Source organism: Oncorhynchus gorbuscha, linkage group LG01 (genome assembly GCF_021184085.1).
Source record: "Oncorhynchus gorbuscha isolate QuinsamMale2020 ecotype Even-year linkage group LG01, OgorEven_v1.0, whole genome shotgun sequence".
Taxonomy (NCBI): domain Eukaryota; kingdom Metazoa; phylum Chordata; class Actinopteri; order Salmoniformes; family Salmonidae; genus Oncorhynchus; species Oncorhynchus gorbuscha.
In genome coordinates, this window is record NC_060173.1 from 2,830,199 (window position 1) to 2,842,482 (window position 12,284).

The following is a 12,284-nucleotide window of genomic DNA, read 5'->3' on the forward strand; positions in this document are numbered from 1 at the left end:
TTTATTAACGTGTTGTAAGGCATGTTTTATTAACTTGTTGTAAGGCATGTTTTTATTAACGTGTTGTAAAGCATGTTTTTATTAACGTGTTGTAAGGCATGTTTTTATTAACGTGTTGTAAGACTTGTTTTTATTAACGTGTTGTAAGACATGTTTTTATTAATGTGTTGTAAGGCATGTTTTTATTAATGTGTTGTCAGGCATGTTTTATTAACTTGTTGTAAGGCATGTTTTTATTAACGTGTTGTAAGGCATGTTTTATTAACGTGTTGTAAGACTTGTTTTTATTAATGTGTTGTCAGGCATGTTTTTATTAACGTGTTGTAAGGCATGTTTTTATTAATGTGTTGTCAGGCATGTTTTATTAACTTGTTGTAAGGCATGTTTTTATTAACGTGTTGTAAAGCATGTTTTTATTAACGTGTTGTAAGGCATGTTTTTATTAACGTGTTGTAAGACTTGTTTTTATTAACGTGTTGTAAGACATGTTTTTATTAATGTGTTGTAAGGCATGTTTTTATTAATGTGTTGTCAGGAATGTTTTATTAACTTGTTGTAAGACATGTTTTTATTAACGTGTTGTAAGGCATGTTTTTATTAACGTGTTGTAAGACATGTGTTTATTAACGTGTTGTAAGGCATGTTTTTATTAACGTGTTGTAAGACATGTGTTTATTAACATGTTGTAAGGCATGTGTTTATTAATGTGTTGTAAGGCATGTTTTTATTAACGTGTTGTAAGGCATGTTTTTATTAACGTGTTGTAAGACATGTTTTTATTAACGTGTTGTAAGACATGTTTTTATTAACGTGTTGTAAGGCATGTTTTTATTAACGTGTTGTAAGACATGTGTTTATTAACGTGTTGTAAGGCATGTTTTTATTAACGTGTTGTAAGACATGTGTTTATTAACGTGTTGTAAGGCATGTGTTTATTAATGTGTTGTAAGGCATGTTTTTATTAACGTGTTGTAAGGCATGTTTTTATTAACGTGTTGTAAGACATGTTTTTATTAACGTGTTGTAAGGCATGTTTTTATTAACGTGTTGTAAGGCATGTTTTATTAACTTGTTGTAAGGCATGTTTTTATTAACGTGTTGTAAAGCATGTTTTTATTAACGTGTTGTAAGGCATGTTTTTATTAACGTGTTGTAAGACTTGTTTTTATTAACGTGTTGTAAGACATGTTTTTATTAATGTGTTGTAAGGCATGTTTTTATTAATGTGTTGTCAGGCATGTTTCATTAACTTGTTGTAAGGCATGTTTTTATTAACGTGTTGTAAGGCATGTTTTATTAACGTGTTGTAAGACTTGTTTTTATTAATGTGTTGTCAGGCATGTTTTTATTAACGTGTTGTAAGGCATGTTTTTATTAATGTGTTGTCAGGCATGTTTTATTAACTTGTTGTAAGGCATGTTTTTATTAACGTGTTGTAAAGCATGTTTTTATTAACGTGTTGTAAAGCATGTTTTTATTAACGTGTTGTAAGGCATGTTTTTATTAACGTGTTGTAAGGCATGTTTTTATTAACGTGTTGTAAGACATGTTTTTATTAACGTGTTGTAAGACATGTTTTTATTAACGTGTGGTAAGGCATGTTTTTATTAACGTGTTGTAAGGCATGTTTTTATTAACGTGTTGTAAGGCATGTGTTTATTAACGTGTTATAAGACATGTTTTTATTAACGTGTTTTAAGGCGTGTTTTATTAACGTGTTGTAAGGCATGTTTTTATTAACGTGTTGTAAGACATGTCCCATTGTAGACTTACACAGTGACTGTCTAGTGTTTGACAGCTCTTCTGGCACTCTGAGCCCTTGGCTCCGGGCCCTGCACTAGAACAGTTGAAGAAACCCATTGGTTCTTCACAGGCTGTAGGGAACAAAAGTAGGCTTTATAGATTAGTAGGGACTAAACTACAGAGTCTTGGTTGTGAAGTGATTTGCTATATTTGGCAAATAACGATGTGTTCTGAATTTCAGAGTACTCACATAAATGTTGTTGTTCTCCAGTACAGCTTAATTTCCCTTGTCTGCAAGAGCTGGGTGGTTAAGGTGGGTACAAGAGGAGGGAGTTAAGAATGGTTTAGCTTGCCTCTTGAAGCAAACCAAGACTTCATAAGAAGACAGTCGATTTCTAAATATTAGATAGATAATAGAGCCACAAAAGAGAAGACCATCAGATTTTCAGAGATTTTCTTTCACATGCCAACCAAGTCCTCACCATGTAGCCCCATAGATCCTGGTGACCTCTCCAGGGGGTACTACTGTGCCTCCATTGTAGCAGGAGCAGCGAGAGGCAGGGACACACTCTCCCTGGTCGTTCAGGTAGGTTCCCTCGGCACAGCCACAGCCGTCCACAGACACATGGTCTAACTGTTCAATTCAATTAAAAGTGTTTTATCCATGAGGGGAAATTACTTTGGGCATGTCTGCAGCAACAACAACATCCACAACAACAAGACAACAACAACAACAAGACATTAATAAAATGAACAATAATAATAATAGCAAACACATACAATAGAAATTAGATGTCCATGTAAATGTACCTGGCAGGTGAAGTCTGTCTGGCTCAGTGAACGACAGGTGCGGTCACAGCTGGTCATGGTGTAGTCATAGACCATCGTGTCAGGGCAGCTGGAGGAGTATTTCCCTGTGGAAAACCGTATGGTGATTAAACATTTAATTACATGTTTTGGAGTATTTTGTTTTAAATAAGAAGGTACATCCTGGACACTGTGGGTTAAAATGAGGGTAAACCCTGAACAGCATGGGTAAATAGGAGGGTAAACCCTGGACACCGTGGGTTAATAGGAGGGCAAACCCTGGACACCGTGGGTTAACAGGAGGGTAAACCCTGGACACCGTGGGTAAATAGGAGGGCAAACCCTGGACACCGTGGGTAAATAGGAGGGTAAACCCTGGACACTATGGGTACATAGGAGGGTAAACCCTGGACACCGTGGGTTAATAGGAGGGCAAACCCTGGACACCGTGGGTAAATAGGAGGGTAAACCCTGGACACCGTGGGTTAATGGAGGGGAAACACTGGACACCGTGGGTTATTGGAGGGGAAACACTGGACACTGTGGGTTAATAGGAGGGTAAACCCTGGACACTGTGGGTTAATAGGAGGGCAAACCCTGAACACTGTGGGTTAATAGGAGGGTTGACCCTGGACACTGTGGGTTAATAGGAGGGTAAACCCTGGACACCGTGGGTAAATAGGAGGGTAAACCCTGGACAACGTGGGTTAATAGGAGGGTAAACCCTGGACACCGTGGGTAAATAGGAGGGCAAACTCTGGACACTGTGGGTAAATAGGAGGGCAAACCCTGGACACTGTGGGTTAATAGGAGGGCAAACCCTGGACACTGTGGGTTAATAGGAGGGCAAACCCTGGACACCGTGGGTAAATATGAGGGTAAACCCTGGACACCGTGGGTTATTGGAGGGGAAACACTGGACACTGTGGGTTAATAGGAGGGTAAACCCTGGACACTGTGGGTTAATAGGAGGGCAAACCCTGAACACCGTGGGTTAATAGGAGGGTTGACCCTGGACACTGTGGGTTAATAGGAGGGTAAACCCTGGACACCGTGGGTAAATAGGAGGGTAAACCCTGGACAACGTGGGTTAATAGGAGGGTAAACCCTGGACAACGTGGGTTAATAGGAGGGGAACCCTTCATTAATTAATAAATAAATACATTCAGTATCTCTGATGTTTATCTTACCACAGGTGGTGTTTCTCCATCCACTGAGCAGGACGCCTGCAGCAGCACATGCATGGACGTATGAGGAGACCGCAGCACACATGCACTCCTCACTCCTCTCACAGTTACAACTGTCAAATACACAGATCTACAGGGAGAGAAGAAGAAACAGTAGAAGAAGAACGTTCAGTTATGAGATGTGTTAAAACTACTGTTTTCTGAAATCACACACGAGCACAGGACAATAGTACTACAAAAATCTGATTAGATAAATAGATAATTTTGATATAGAACGTCTTAAATGATCGTTTAAAAATAAATGTATTCATAGAGCTTTGGGATAACTCTGCAATTAAAGAGCATTTGAGAAGTTAAAATCATCATACTTACTTCCTTGTAGTAATTTGGGTTGATCTCAGTGTGGCATTGGGAAAATATTCCTTTACTATCTGACAGCATTGAGCACCAGTGCTTGGCATATCTCTCTGTAAAACATATGAGATATTAGCAACATTTCACAAAGTACAAAGAGTTTTAATCTAGGCTTTACTGTGCATCTCAGTAGACATATGTAAATGTAATCTCCAAAAAGTATTCAAAGGCTCTGATAAAGGCTCTCTACGCCGAAACATAATGAAAGAGTTTAAATGGTTAGCTGGAAAATAAACTCAGATCTATGCACAGAGTGATCCTTTTTCTACTACTAGTAAGGAATAGTTTTGGTATTATTAAGTCCCTCAGTCGAACACCTGTCGAACACCTGAACTCCCTTTTTGTTCAAGCTGGGCTGAAGCGCATTTGGGTATTGTTTCATTAGACCAGGGATTCCCAAACCTTATTGGCCCACAGCCCCATTTAGTGAAGAGGCCTGCCCGCTGTCCCACAATAGATTTGCACCATTTGTGCAAGAGTCCACCTTTCAATCACATGGAATCTGTTTTTGTCCCCTGTGCCATGTCATGCTCAGAAATCGTGAGACAGAACAATATGTTCTCATGAATAGCATCCCCCGATATGTATAGAGAACAAAATTCAATGCATGGGGCATCTTGGCCTCCACAACTAATGTCCATTTGGAGAGCATAAACTGGGGAGTTTGTGAGTCGTTCAGTCATAGTTTCCTCTTGATTGCGAGAAATAGCATAAATTCTTTGTTTAACATGTGCCTCTATCCCCTCACATCGATTGCAGGCCGGTAATATCAAAGTCTCTGCAATAGTGTGTGGTTTCATTCCGTAGTGGAACTAGCCGTTCAACGTGGGAATGATTCAAATGCAAAGGTCAAGTGCGGCCATGGAATAACTGGGACAATTTCAACGTCCCGGAATTGTGTACAGATCCTTGCGACATGGGGCCGTGCATTATCATGTTGAAACATGAGGTGATGGCGGTGTATGAATGGCATGACAATAGGCCTCAGGATCTTGTCACGGTATCTCTGTGTATTCAAATTGCCATTGATAAAATGCAAGAGTGTTCATTGTCTGTAGCTTATGCCAGCCCCGTACCATAACCCCACCTCCACCATGGGGCATTTTGTTCACAATATCAGCTGTGGTTGTGAGGCCGGATGGATGTACTGCCAAATTCTCTAAAATGACGTTGAAGGCGGCTTATGGTAGAGAAATGAACATTGAATTATCTGGCTACAGATCTGGTGGATCCTGCAGTCAGCATGCCAATTGCATGCACCGTCAAAACGTAAGACATCTGTGGCATTGAGTTGTGTGACAAAAACCTCACATTTTAGAGTGGCCTTTTTTTTTACCCTAGCACATGGTGCACCTGTGTAATTGTCATGCTGTTTAATCAGCTTCTTGATCTGCCACACCTGTCAGGTGGATGGATTATCTTGGCAAAGACTAAATGCTAACTAACAGGGATGTAAACAAATTTGTATATATATTATTTGGTATTTTGGAAATTCTTCCGTGACCCCATTTTCATAGAAAGTGACCCCACATGGGGTCGTGACCCCTAGTTTGAGAACCACTGCATTAGACATATGTTAGTGTTTTTAAAGAGGTTGAAGGAGTACCGTTCTCTACACTCAGACTGCATGGGATCTCAAAGTTCTGTGCCACATCAGGACAGCTTGCTTTGGTCTTCCAAGTGTTGGCGAACGTCACAGCGGTTCCTTCCACGAGTCCATTGATGGTTCTGAAGTCGTCAGCTTGGACACCGTTAAAGTCTCCACAAAGACCTGGATAAGAGGTACAAAACATTATAACAGCTGGTTTGAACTAACATTGACTGAAGATGCAATGCATCAAGTATCATTAGTTTATGAATAATTGTTTCAGGTGAGGTTTGACCGAACCCCTCAAACAAGTGGTATAATGACACATGTTACATTAACAGTAGTTTGATAACCAATCATCTTTTATAATAATAATGCATGAGATTTATATAGCGCTTCTCAACAACCCAAAATCGCTTATCTTTTCACAAAGACTTTAAAAGAGCAGAGAGAAACATACCCTGGGTTTTTTCTTTTTGTGAACTGCTAGCTACGATGTAGACCTGCATTATAGGTGTTAGTTGGACCTCTAGACGGAGCCCATAAGAGGTATGCACAACGATGTAGAACGTAGAGGGCTGAAAGACCCTTACATCAGCTGTGGAAAATATACACAAGTTCTAGTTACAATCTGGTTTACCATGAACTTTTAGCTCCCACTTCCCTATTGTGGGATGCTTATGGTGTTACATGCTGCTAGACAAGGAAAGAAAGATGAAAGAAAGAGACAACTTCTGGTACAGAATGTACCGCATGGGAAGGGTTTCAAACATACGTTTATACTGATCAATGACTACAAAAATAGACAGATATCACATCTCTGTATCCCTTTTCTCAAGCAGCCATCAATCAGTCACTCACCCATGAAAAGCGGCATCTGAGAAAACATCTTGTTGACAAAGACCCTTCCACTGGCATCGATGACGATCATCTGCAAGTGACAAATTACAACTTGAGTTAAAGCAACTCCCCTGGTGATAAGGAGTGTGGAACAGGGTTGGAGTCAATTCCAGTCAATTCAGAAAGAAAACCTAATTCTAATTCCAAATGTTCCTCACTGAAAAACAATGAAGAGCATTGGAATTGGAATTCAGTGGACTGCCTGAATTGACTGGAAATGAAATGTAATTTACTCCAACCCTGAAGTGGTGATACGAGTCACTGACTGGCTAACTTACCGTGGACTCTGGAGTCACCAGGGTTACAGATCTTAGGCAGGTCTCAATGTCCGTCTTCCCACATTTCACTATGTCACCCAGGACTGTGAAAGCAGTCTCGTTGGTTTGCTGGGGACAATTGGTACAAGGTATGACAGTTAAGTTATCTTTTTATGGATAGGGGGCAGCATTTTCACGTTTGGATGAAAAGCGTACCCAGAGTAAACTGCCTGCCACTCAGTCCCAGTTGATAATATATGCATATTATTAGTCGATTCTGATAGGAAACACTCTGAAGTTTCTAAAACTGTTTGAATGATGTCTGTGTGTATAACAGAACTCATATGGCAGGCAAAAACCTGAGAAAAAATCCAACCAGGAAGTGGGAAATCTGAGGTTGGTCATGTTTCAACTCATTTCCTATTGAAGACACAGTGGAATATTGGTCATGTTGCACTTCCTAAGGCTTCCACTAGATGTCAACAGACATTAGAACCTTATATGATGCTTCAGCTGTGAAGTGGTGCTGAATGAGAGGGGTTTGAGTAAGGTCTCTCCCAGAGTGCCATGAGCTGAACATGCGTTGACCATGCACGTTCAAGTGAGAGCGAGCTCTGTTCCATTGCTTTTCTGAAGACAAAGGATTTCTCCGGTTGGAACATGATTTATGTTAAAAACATCCTAAAGATTGATTCTATACTTCGTTTGACATGTTTCTACGGACTGTAATATGACTTTTCTTCTGAACTTTTGCCTGGACCTGCCCGCGCCTCGTGAATTTAGATTGTGTACTGAACGCGTGAACCAAAAGGAGTTATTTGGACATAAATGATGGACTTTATGGAACAAATCAAACATTTATTGTGGAACTGGGCTTCCTTGGAGTGCATTCTGATGAAGATCATCAAAGGTAAGTGAATATTTATAATGCTATTTCTGACTTATGTTGACTCCAACATGGTGGATATCTTCTTGGGTTGTGTTGGTCTCTGAGCGCCGTACTCAGATTATTGCATGGTTTGAAATCTGTTACAGTGGTTGCATTAAGGAGAAGTATATATTTAAATCTGTGAATAACACTTGTATCTTTTATCAAAGTTTATTATGAGTATTTCTGTAAATTGATGTGGCTCTGTGCAAATTCACGGGATGTTTTGGAGGCAAAGCCAAATGTAAACTGAGGTTTTTGGATATAAATATGAACTTGATCGAACAAAACATAGATGTATTGTGTAACATGTTGTCCCGGGAGTGTCATCTGATGAAGAATATCAAAGGTCAGTTATTCATTTTATTTCTATTTCTGCTTTTTGTGACTCCTCTCTTTGTTTGGAAAATCGCTGTATACTTTCTGCGACTAGTTGCTGACCTAACATAATGATATATTCTGCTTTCGCCGACAAGCTTTATTGAAATCGGACACTGTGGTCGTATTAACGAAACTGTTATCTTTAAAATGGTGTCTAATACTTGTATGTTTGAGAAAATTTAATTATGAGATTTCTGTTGATTGAATTTGGCGCCCTGCAATTTCATTGGCTGTCGGCGAGGGGTTCCACTAGCGGAACGGCGTCCTAGACAGGTTATTGTATGATAGTAAAGTTTAGGTATGACAGTAAGGTTAAGGGAACACATTTTTTGTAACACACTACTTACTTCTTGCCTATTTTTTGTCCTAGGGAATTACATTTCCTTCAGGAAGTATTCACTCCCCTTGACTTATTCCACATGTTGCTGTGTTACAGCCTGAATTTAAAATGGATTAAATATGTTTTTTTTTCACGCAATAATGACAACGTGAAAACATGTTTTTAGAAATGTTTGCTAATATATTGAAAATGATATACAGAAATATCTTATTTACATTAGTATTCACACCCCTGAATCAATACATGTTAGAATCAACTTTGGCAGCGATTACAGCTGTGAGTGTTTCTGGGTAAGTTGCAAAGAGCTTTGCACACCTGGATTGTACAATATTTGCAATTATTTATTTTTTGTACATTCTTCAAGCTCTGTCAAGTTGGATGTTGATCATTGATAGACAGCCATTTTCAAGTCTTGCCATAGATTTTAAAACCGATTTAGTCAAAACTGTAATTAGGCCACTCAGGAACATTCAATGTCATCTTGGTAAGCAACTCCAGTGTATACTTGGCCTTGTGTTTTAGGTCATCATCCAGCTGAATGGTGAATTTGTCTCCCAGTGTCTGGTGGAAAGCAGACTGAACCCGGTTTTCCTCTAGGATTGTTCCTGTGCTTAACTCCATTCCATTTATCTTTTATACTGAACAACTCCCCAGTCCTTAACGATTACAAGCATACCCATAACATGATGCAGGCATAACATGGTGCAGTCACCACTATGCTTGAAAATATGAAGAGTGGTACTCAGTAATGTGTTGTATTGTATTTTCCCCAAACATAACACTTTCTATTGATGACAAAAAGTGAATTGCCTTGCAACATTTTTTGCAGTATGACTTTAGTGCCTTGTTGCAAACAGGATGTGTGTTTTGGAATGTTTTTCTTCTGTACAGGATTCCTTCTTTTCACTTGTCAATTAGGTTAGTATTGTGGAGTAACTACAATGTTGTTAATCCATCCTCAGTTTTCTCCTATCACAGCCATTATTGGGTGTGAATACCTTTGAAGGCACTGCATATTATGGTTCAACTTGATTGAAAAGTATTTATGAGATTAATATGGATAGTGATGCTAATGGTATGTATAAACACTTCCAATGCAAGTGGCTGCCAGCTGTCGGCAGCAATCTATGCCGGATGTGGCCGGTTCGTGGGCCAGTATATGTTCGCTAGCGAGTTAGGAGTTAAATCTACTAAACATACAGTATGTGTCAGCATGGAGTCATATTAGTGCCACCTGACATGGAATCTGAATTGAATCACTTTGAATTTGTATGAAGAAATCACATTTTTATTCAATATTTTCTGTTGGCACTAATATCACTCCATACAGTAGGTTAGATCCCTCCCTTGGACAGGACATATGAGCAGTCTCCATACAGTAGGTTAGTTCCCTAACCTTGGACAGGACATATGAGCAGTCTCCATGGAAGGTGTAGGCATTCCCATCGTAGGTGGTGATGTGGGAACCTCCCACTATGGAGCAGGTAGCAGGGCAATCTAGATCCATACAACTCCACTGGCCTTGGATACAGGTACTAACGGAGAGAGACAGTCAGTTTAGCCTCAACACATCTGACTCCACTAGTCTTGGATACAGGTACTAACGGAGAGAGACAGTCAGTTTAGCCTCAACACATCCGACTCCACTAGCCTTGGATACAGGTACTAACGGAGAGAGACAGTCAGTTTAGCCTCAACACATCTGACTCCACAGGCCTTGGATACAGGTACTAATGGAGAGAGACAGTCAGTTTAGCCTCAACACATCTGACTCCACAGGCCTTGGATACAGGTACTAACGGAGAGAGACAGTCAGTTTAGCCTCAACACATCTGACTCCACTAGCCTTGGATACAGGTACTAACGGAGAGAGACAGTCAGTTTAGCCTCAACACATCCGGCTCCACAGGCCTTGGATACAGGTACTAACGGAGAGAGACAGTCAGTTTAGCCTCAACACATCCGACTCATCACACCCGGATCAACACACACAACAATTCAGTGAATATAAACGCAATGCAGCTCTTACCATTTGTGGCATGTTCTTGAGAATGATTGTCCAGGCTGGTAAGATTGTCCGTTGTGGAGACAAGAGCACTGGTTCACAGCTACACAGCCAGTCTGAGTGATGTCATCAAACACGGTTCCTATGAGAAAGACATTCAAAACATTTAGTCACCTGGTTCCATAATGACATTCAATACATTACATTTAGTCACCTGGTTCCATAATGACATTAAATATATTTAGTCACCTGATCCCATGAATGACATTCAATTAATGAATTTAGTCCTTCCTTATCTCATAAAATACATTGATCCATGTAGATCAGTATCTTCATTACTACGGTACATCTGTTGCAGAACTTTGATCAAATAATGAAATCTCCAGTCCCACAATAAGGCTACTCTTCCAGTCCCACAATAAGGCTACTCTTCCAGTCCCACAATAAGGCTACTCTTCCAGTCCCACAATAAGGCTACTCTTCCAGTCCCACAATAAGGCTACTCTTCCAGTCCCACAATAAGGCTACTCTTCCAGTCCCACAATAAGGCTACTCTTCCAATCCCACAATAAGGCTACTCTTCCAGTCCCACAATAAGGCTACTCTTCCAATCCCACAATAAGGCTACTCTTCCAATCCCACAATAAGGCTACTCTTCCAATCTATGTCTTCCTGGTTTAAATAGCCACATAACTGATATGAGTTTTAATACAGTCTTCCTGGTTTAAATAGCAAGGAGATTTTCCAGAATTTCTTTTAAACCCTGTGACCTGTTTAGAAAATATATATCTGTATACCTAGGCGGCAGGTAGCCTATTGGTTAAGAGCATTGGGCTAGTAACTGAAAGGTCAATGGTTTGAATCCCTGGCCTGACTAGGTGAAAATTCTGTCAGTGTGCCTTTGAGCAAGGCACTTACCCTAACTGTTCCTGTAAATCGCTCTGGATAAGAGCATCTGCTAAATATGTAAATCTGGTCCCACTCCCATCATTGCCCATAAAATACCTTTTCACAACTACTAATTAATCACATTCAGATCCTATAGGGTTGTGATGTATACCTGGGTTAGGTTACCAGATTAGGAAAAGCTCCGGGCCCCGGGAAAAACAATTTTCCCCACCACTCTGGGACCTGTGGTGCACCTCTGCATCAGGGCATCATCGGTTGTATTCAGCTACTTTAAAATAGTTACATAGCTGATATATGATGTTGTACTCAGCTACTTTAAAATAGTTACATAGCTGATATATGATGTTGTACTCAGCTACTTTAAAATAGTTACATAGCTGATATATGATGTTGTATTCAGCTACTTTAAAATAGTTACTTAGCTGATATATGATGTTGTACTCAGCTACTTTAAAATAGTTACATAGCTGATATATGATGTTGTACTCAGCTACTTTAAAATAGTTACATAGCTGATATATGATGTTGTACTCAGCTACTTTAAAATAGTTACATAGCTGATATATGATGTTGTATTCAGTAATGAGTGCATGTACCAGCAGGGCAGAAGCATCCGTCGGTGCAGTGTTCCTCACAATGCTGGTTCCTCATTGGGTTGGAGCAGGTATCAGTGCAGGGACTACCACACTCCTGGTACTGCATGCTTACAGGACACGTCTCCACTGCTCAACACAAATAACCAGAGTCACAAATCTGTTTCTGAGGCTTCATTACTTCACATTTTCACATCTTCTATTGACATCATTGGAAGTGAAAATTGGGATT

At 39.9% G+C, this 12,284-nt stretch overlaps 1 protein-coding gene across 1 annotated transcript in view; it reads right to left on the reverse strand.

Moving 5' to 3' along the window:
* The window catches only part of LOC124038261 (mucin-5AC-like), a gene marked incomplete at its 3' end in the record, with an annotated part of 81,826 nt that overhangs the window by 18,541 nt on the left and 51,001 nt on the right, over window positions 1-12,284 (reverse strand). The window contains 13 exon segments of the mRNA XM_046353940.1: window positions 1,774-1,874; window positions 1,994-2,043; window positions 2,226-2,377; window positions 2,554-2,657; window positions 3,741-3,867; window positions 4,110-4,204; window positions 5,758-5,922; window positions 6,200-6,337; window positions 6,601-6,670; window positions 6,918-7,025; window positions 9,942-10,080; window positions 10,575-10,692; window positions 12,056-12,181. Coding sequence (XP_046209896.1) covers window positions 1,774-1,874; window positions 1,994-2,043; window positions 2,226-2,377; window positions 2,554-2,657; window positions 3,741-3,867; window positions 4,110-4,204; window positions 5,758-5,922; window positions 6,200-6,337; window positions 6,601-6,670; window positions 6,918-7,025; window positions 9,942-10,080; window positions 10,575-10,692; window positions 12,056-12,181 — 1,493 coding nt within the window.